Below are 8374 nucleotides of genomic sequence, written 5' to 3'. Positions count from 1 at the left end.
TACTCAAATATTTTATTTTTAATATGTTTTGATCTTATATGGATCCTAGCCACTTTCTTTCTTTTCCCATCACCGTCGCACAACCGAATTACCTTTTACACAAAATAATAATAATAAAATTAAATTAAAAAAAATAAATAAATAAGTCTATTTAAATAAGCACTCTAAACACCCCTTAATGGTGGGTGGCCTAATTAGCAAGAAAAATATGGCGACTCGAATATAGATTAATGTCCCGTTTGATAGACATCTTTCCAGGTCTAAATAGATCTTTCTGATTGAATGGACCAAAAAGACTGTTTGATATGCACCAAAAAATAGGTCTTTCCTAGTAATATATGTCTTTCTCAGAAAACTACAAAACTATATCTTTCTAACTAAATATGCTATAAAGACAATTGTGCCCCAAACTTTGCATCTTTCTTTCTTGGATTATTATTTCTTTTAAATAATCTTTTGATTTCTTTTTTATTGAATTATTACATTTTTATTGGATTAGTATATATTAATAATATTTATGTATTAATTGAAATTATTTTATTCGATAATTAATTTCTTTTAAATAATTCTTTTATTTCCTTTTTATGGATTAGTTCTTTTTTTATTAGATTATTATATGTTAATAAATATTATTTATAAATATATAATATTTATATATAAATAAATATTACTTTATTGGATTATTAATTTCTTTTAGTTAATTTTTATAATTCTTTTTTATTGGACTAATTCTTTTTTTTTTGGACAACATCACCATCATCCTAATCTATTTTTAAAAATTTCATCCATCCTACCACTATCGGACATAAACCGAGTCAAAAATCACACGTTGAGTTATAAAAAAAACAAAAATGACTAAAAAGAATAACAACGTAACATCGACTTGAAAAACAATAAACTAAAAACAACTTAATTGACATTCTATTTGGTTTTTAAATGATTATTATGTAATTTAGATTTTGTATGAAAATTTTTAATTATTCAGCAACTTTATCGATCATAGTATAGAACAGCATGGTAATATTGTCATTTATCATCATTCAGCACAGTCAATCAAATATATAATCAAACAACATGGTTTTTTTCCCAGTTAGAAAACTTTCTCATACAACATTTTCTCAAACAGCACATTCTCGGACATAAACTATCAAACGAGAATTAAAGATTATAAGATCTCTAAATATGGCATTCTGATTCATTAGAGTATCTAAAATCCAAAATTCTTAAATAAAACAATAGATTTGGAGTTTAATAACTATTGAACTTGAAGTCTTCAATAGAAAAAAAAAATCTTAAATAAATATTATAAATAGTTTTCTAACATTTTATTGAATTTTATAAAATTCAATGAATTGTTGAAAATTTTTGATAAAGTTATATGGAAATCAAAAAGAGTTAAAGACGGATGAAGAAATATATATATATATATATATATATATATATATATATATATATATATATATATATATATATAAAGAGAGAGAGAGAGAGAGAGAGTTATGTTCAAGTATTCTAACTAATTATTACGCGAATATTGTATGCTATGAGAATTAGTAAGAGAATAAGTTGTTTAGCAATGCGAATACGTTCAACCTTACAAAAATATCGTCATTTTCATGCATGCTCGCTACTTATTATTTATTTTTGTTCTCACACGTCGTTTTTCACTCATTTTCATTCTGACAGAATACGACTCAATAAACATTCTGACAAACATTCTGACAGAAATGAGAATAATAATAATAAGTGTATAATAACCTTATAGACGATTTAATTAGTGAGAATGTGTGTTAATGACAATAGTTATGTAAGATTGAACATATTTATATTGTCAAACAATATATATATATATATATATATATATATATATATATATATATATATATATATGGCATTTCATCAGAGTATCCAAAATCCAAAATTCTTAAATAAAATAATAGATTTGGAGTTTAATAACGATTAAACTTGAAATCTTCAATAGAAAAAAAATCTTAAATAAATATTATAAATAGTTTTTCTAATGTCTTATTGAATTTTATAAAATTCAATGAATTGTTGAAAATTTTTGATAAAGTTATATGGAAATAAAAAAAGAGTTAAAGACGGATGAAGAAATCCTCCCTAATAAATAAAAAACTTTTTGCCACTTGTGTATATACTATATATTATTCATATGTGAATATACTGTGTAATATTCATGAATGAATATACCATGCAATATTTAGATTTGACTAGAATGTGTAATATTCACAAGTAAATATACCATATACTATTCACATGTGAATCTACTATATAATATTCATATGTGAATATACTATGTAATATTCATTTGTGAATATACCATGTAATATCACATGTAAATATACAATATAAACAACATATATCATATAATATTCACATATGATTATACATTCATGTGTGAATATACCATGTGATAATTAGAATGTGATAAATCACTATTATTATGAACTAAAAGTATATTTTTAACATTTTTTATGTGTATTCACATGTTTTTCAGGCATCGTTATAACTTAATAAAAGAATATCATTTCAATCAATGGTTGGTTCATATCCCGGTGGTTGACGATTGGTTGACGTAATTGAGAAGATATCATTGACGAAGACAATATGTTTTTATATTCACATGTAAATGTTATACAATTTAATATATTCTTCATTTTGATCATGTAAAATTCAAATGCAAATGATATTCATTAACCAATACAATGTTGTTTGTCTTAGTATAATGTTGATTTTACATGTAAAATAATATTGTTACAATATACAAAAAAACTATTCATAAACCAATTCTTATAGTGTATTATTTATTTTTATATATAAAGGTTGTATTCACAAAATAAATAAATCAACATGTATAGCTTATTCGCATAAATAAAAATAACAGCTTACAATGATGTTTTTACTAGTTTGATTGAAGTTAGTAATATCATCAGTAAATATGTCGTAATGATTTCTAAACTTTATTCATATACGAATAAATAGCATGTCATGATGATGTCATCACTAGTAGGAATGAAAATTTAGTGACATCATCAAAACAATTTGCCGCAATGAAGTTTAGTCTCGGAATTGGACGAAATTCGCATATTTGATGTAAAATGGTGCGATTTACAAAACTCACAGCTTCGCCGTGACGTACGGTGTTTTTCGGTCATTCGGGACTGTTTAAGGCCTCAAAATGACGTTTTTCTATTTTTATAACTTTCCAAAAAAAAAATTATCATTTATTCACAAATGAATATAACATTAATAAAAATATATATGCTTATATAATTATTTTATTAACCTAAAAAGATTAGTTGTATGTGAATAGATATATATATTCTTATCAAATACTTTTTTTTATCTTTAATTTTATATATTTTGTAGTCCTCGGTTTTATTGACAGTTTTATTCATTTGTGAATAATACATATATATTCACATTTGATTATTACATATATATTCATTTGTGAATAATACATATGTTCACATGCGGATATAATTCTTATATGTTATTCACATATGAATTACAAACTTGCTTAATATATTCATATTTAAATATTAGACGATGCATTCAATTGTGAATATTACATAGTATATTCACTTGTGAATACTAGATGGTATATTCACTTATGAATATTATATGATATTTTCATATGTGAATATTATATAGTATTACATGGTATATCACATGTGAATTTTACATAGTATATTCACTTGTGAATATAATATAATATATTCACTTATGAATATTACACAGTATATTCACATATGAATATTACAATGTGTTTTCACAAATTTATATAATTTTTATACTTTATTCACATATGAATAACATACAGATTTGCATATTTGTTTTTTTTTAATAATCATATACTGATTCAGGTCGGAAAACATATTCATATGTGAATATAATGTGATAATTTAGTTTATACATTTCATCAAACAGTTGGAGTGCATACAAGTTAACTTTTTTCAAAAATGTTAAAAACATGATACTTCCAATTCAAGTTATACATTCCAAATGATTATATACTTCCGATTTCGACTTTGAAGCGTGCAATTCCGATTTTCATTTCATTCCAAAAAAAATCCGATTTCAATTTTGAAACCTTGAAATCCCGATTCCAGATTTCTTTGTAATACTAATAATCAAGACGCGAACTGTTCCAATTAGAATATATGTTCCAATTTCAAAAGCTTCCGACTTCATATGCGACATCCTATGTCTGATCGATTTCACATTTTGATTTTGATTTCCGAAAATCAGATTAGGAACCTGTGAGTACCGATTCCAAGTCCTTCAATGTCGACTATGACTGCGAGTCCAGAACTCCAATTCCAATTTCATGAACAACAAAGAAATTCTGATTCCAACTGAGTTCGTTTGCGAATCTGGGAAATTCAAATTCGGAGTATTCAACAAATAAATCGATGTTACGTATTTGAGATTGAAGGTTATTATCATATTTACAAGTTTGTCACCGTGTCTTTTATGTTTAAATTAAGGCTATGTTTGACGGACTAGCTGAAAAGCTAGCTGTTAGCTGAAAAACTAGCTGATGGCTGAAAAGCTAGTTGTTAAATAAAAAGCTAGCTCATAAAAAATAACGTTTGGTAAAACTAGCTGAAAAGCTAGCTGAAATATATAAAATTACATAAAAGGACATGTAAGAATATGTGTTTCTATAATTAATTAAGGGGTATATTTGGAAAATTTTAAAAAAGCTCCTAAAAAGCTAGTCTAAGTAGCTTTTTAAAAAACTAGCTTATCAGCTACTTTTTGGCTTACCAAACACAACAACATAAAAAAGCTCGAAAAATAAGCTAGCTTATCAGCTAGCTGTGGCACGCCAAACACATCCTAAATGAGTGGCTGAGAATGATTCCCCCATTCTCAACCTTTTTTATTTTCTCAATTGAACTTACCTCTCTCTCTCTCTCTCTCTCTCTCTCTCTCTCTCTCTCTCTCTCTATATATATATATATATATATATATATATATATATATATATATATATATATATATATATTCCAAAAATTAAAAAAAAAATCACAAAGAGTATATATAGCCATGAATCTTTCTCGTTAAACCACCGAATTGTACAAAAAATTGCAATAAAAAGGATAAAAAATGGAATCGAAATTTATAAAACTAAATATGACAAACGGATGAAAGAGAAAACTTATATTGAAGCCACTAAAAAGTAAAAACCCCACCAAAGATGAGCCACTTTATTTGTTAGATGTAACCGAAGGAACGTTACAAAAATTGGATGATTTTCTTGTGCAGTTTTTGGAAGATAAATCTGTCTAATTTGTCTTGTCTCCACCGTCCTTTGTTTCTTCCTTTTGAGGAAAAATGAGTTCCATACTATTATTGCTGCTACTCCCGGAGTTAAACATCGTATCAACCAAATCCAAATCTGTCATTCCAGTACCATACTCAACATATCTAGTCGTCGGAGATGATGGACCTGCAGCTTCGCCACCAATATCAGCTGATTGATTCCTATACGTTTGCATGCCATGATGACGATGAGTAATACTGTAAAGATCTCCCACCGACTGTTTGATATCCATGGATAACCATTGAGGGGTCTGTGAAGAAGAAGGTGGCAAATGATCATGATGAGATGGTAGAGATTGGATGGGTACAGCCTCCGCTGCTGCTGATGGTAGTGGCGGCATCGACGGCGCAGTGGAGGACATGATACATGTATGGTCACCTCGGTACGTCACTTCAAATGTATTGGGGTCGTTATCTAGTTTTTGAACTTGTTTTTTGGCTGGACAGTTGTATAACTTTTGATGGGTACATCTGTAATATCCCCTGAAATATCAAGGACCGAAATTGTAAATTTCATCAGAATGTTCCATCCATCCGGAATATACACCGAGTCTACGCCCATGAAAAATATTTGAAAGCTTGAATATTCAAAAAAGGACAGTAAACAAATGTCGTGGCAAGAAGACCATCTCATGTACAAAATCTTTGAATTCAAACCAATCAATAGAAATGTCATTTTATAATTAGTTGTAATCATGGAAACCATTGGACTTTCAAGATTGTACAAAAATCTCAAGATTTGCAACAAGAAACTTTCAATATGTGTAAAAAAAATCGAGAGATGTTTTCTGAAATTATACAGTAAAAAGGGGTAATATATTCGTTTTTTATGAAAAACTAGATATATAAAAAAAAAAATTCAAATACTATCATGCTATACGTGACTTTTATACCTTGGAAACCTTGACCCGAGAATTTCCTTTTGACCATATTTTCTCCAAGTGTAGCCGTCCTCTGGTGGAACTTCTGTGTTCCCCATCCTGGGAGCTGGTATTCTGAATGTACGTCTATCTGCTTCATGTTTTCTGCATGCACACATAACAAAATCAGACCTACCATGTCCTTCAACATAAAACTACTGTCAAGTTTTTTCAATATTATTAGTATAAGATACACGTATCAATGAACTTCCAACAAAATTAAGTTTTCATCATTTTCTTACTCACCTTTAATTCCAATGAAACTTTTGAATCTTAAAGGGTTAATGATCCAATGATTTATGCAATGAAGTTTATATAGTATATGCTTACCAACTAAACAACGAAAATTATATACTATGTTTTAGTAACAAATTGCAACATGACAATATAAATTACGAAAAAAAATAATTTCATTGACTATTTGGATAAAAACATGTAACTTCTGTCGCATAAAATAGTAATTATTCCAATCTTAAAATCATGTATATGTGTATCTTACTCTTTGGAACCCCGTTTGTATGTAATGTAGAGCTTGTTATTATGTTTGCATGCATTTACATATATACGATGAAATTATCATGTTATTCACGATCGTATATGTAGACTCCATTTTTTTCAATATTTTTAGAAAAACAATGGATTTATATTTAGAGCTAGCTAGTTGAATAACATGGACATTGCATTTTATAAAAGTTTAATTTCCCTTTACCTTCTACGTGTTCGGGGCAATGAAGAATGACCTACATCCGTCCCCTGAGCCTCCACATTTCCGCCCCCTAATTCTTGGTTAGCAATGGCCTCCAACCCATGGTGCAGTTGAACTAGTTGCTCCGGTAGCACCATATCTGTTGCATGCGAACTCCTCAGCCATTCCGGCATAGATCCACTACCACCACCAACCTCCATTGTTGGTGGTGGCTCATGGTGGCCATACTCCTGCACAACCAAACTCAACCGCTCCCTTGCATCACCAAAAACCCTACTAATCTCATCACATAAACTGATAAGAAGGTAGGGTTGGTTCGGTATGTTGGGCAGCGCTTCTTCAAGATCTTTAACCAACTTACGCCCATGAAAGATCAAAGAAACAATCTCTTCCATGGCTGATTTCTGGGTCCTCTTTTTCGAATTGTGATGATCAAGAGTATGAATATGATGTTGGTGCGATCTGTAACTAAATCTTGGAGGGTTGTAAGCAACAAAAATGGTGGTGAAAAGATTAGGATTTAGATGCATATATTAAGAAAAGAATTTCAAGATTTTAAGAAATGGGTAAAAGGGGTTAAGAAAAAAGTAGAAGAAAAGATTCAAAGTATTTGTAAGATCTTGGACACGTTGGATCGAAGAAGAAGGGGTTTGGTTGACTTGGTCATGGTCTCTAAAATTTGCAAGCTTTTTGAGTTGGGTCTACAAGACGACTTGGCATGGAGACTCCATCGATTGGTGGACGAATTTTCTAACCTTTGAAACACATGACTTGAAAAAATATGTTGTTCTTTCACAACTTAAAACATTTTTAATTAGAATGATCACTATTTAGGATGAAATTTATGTCTATCTGATTCCAAATTAATAGTTTCTTTCTAAAATAATGAATAAATTAAGAAAACGTGCGAAACTACTAGAATGTTGAGAAACTGAGCGGAACTAGACGGAATCCATTCGCTAAAATATATATATCATTGATGTGTTTGCAAAATTTTCTTTGAATAGGTAAAAAAAAGGAGCTTATAGTTTATTATTTATTTCTATCGCTATTAGCTAAGTTTAAATGTTTGGATAGAAAACATTAAAAATTATTACGGTAAGAATAAGTTAAATAAACTAATTTTAATAAGCATTCTATCCTTGCATATAGCTTATTATTTATTTATAATCCAAACACTTTGTAAAAACTGGTTTCTCTCATCACTAATAAACTAATAAGCTATAAACTAATTTATCCAAACACCATATTAGACTCCTAACAAAACATAGATAGTTGTTTGAACTTTGAACTACTTCGTTGCAATTTCTACGAATTTAAGTTTAATTTACTTATGATATGAAGTTTTTGAACAAAATTCCCTCTGAATGAGGCTAGTATAGCGACGGATGGATTC

At 28.7% G+C, this 8374-nt stretch overlaps 1 protein-coding gene across 1 annotated transcript; it reads right to left on the bottom strand.

Annotated features, from left to right (window-relative positions):
- Positions 1-5079: 5079 nt before the first annotated feature.
- On the bottom strand, positions 5080-7561 carry WRKY55 (WRKY DNA-binding protein 55). The gene is made up of 3 exons (XM_079027077.1): positions 6982-7561; positions 6246-6377; positions 5080-5835 (listed from the first exon to the last, which is right to left on the bottom strand). Exons 1-3 carry the CDS (start codon positions 7506-7508, stop codon positions 5316-5318), a joined length of 1179 nt encoding a protein of 392 aa, XP_078883203.1. The 5' UTR covers positions 7509-7561; the 3' UTR covers positions 5080-5315.
- Between the last annotated feature and the right edge of the window lie 813 nt (positions 7562-8374).

This window comes from Lactuca serriola, chromosome 2, assembly GCF_051521515.1.
Source record: "Lactuca serriola cultivar US96UC23 chromosome 2, Lser_US96UC23_V15, whole genome shotgun sequence".
NCBI classification, from domain to species: Eukaryota; Viridiplantae; Streptophyta; class Magnoliopsida; order Asterales; family Asteraceae; genus Lactuca; species Lactuca serriola.
This window is presented reverse-complemented; position numbering and strand designations above follow the sequence as displayed.

Coding starts and splice junctions, on each gene's coding strand:
- WRKY55 (XM_079027077.1), bottom strand. CDS start 7,508: ATGCATCTAAATCCTAATCTTTTCACCACCATTTTTGTTGCTTACAAC. Junction 6,378..6,981: donor TTGCCCCGAACACGTAGAAG/GTAAAGGGAAAT, acceptor GTGTGCATGCAG/AAAACATGAAGCAGATAGAC. Junction 5,836..6,245: donor CTCGGGTCAAGGTTTCCAAG/GTATAAAAGTCA, acceptor TTGATATTTCAG/GGGATATTACAGATGTACCC.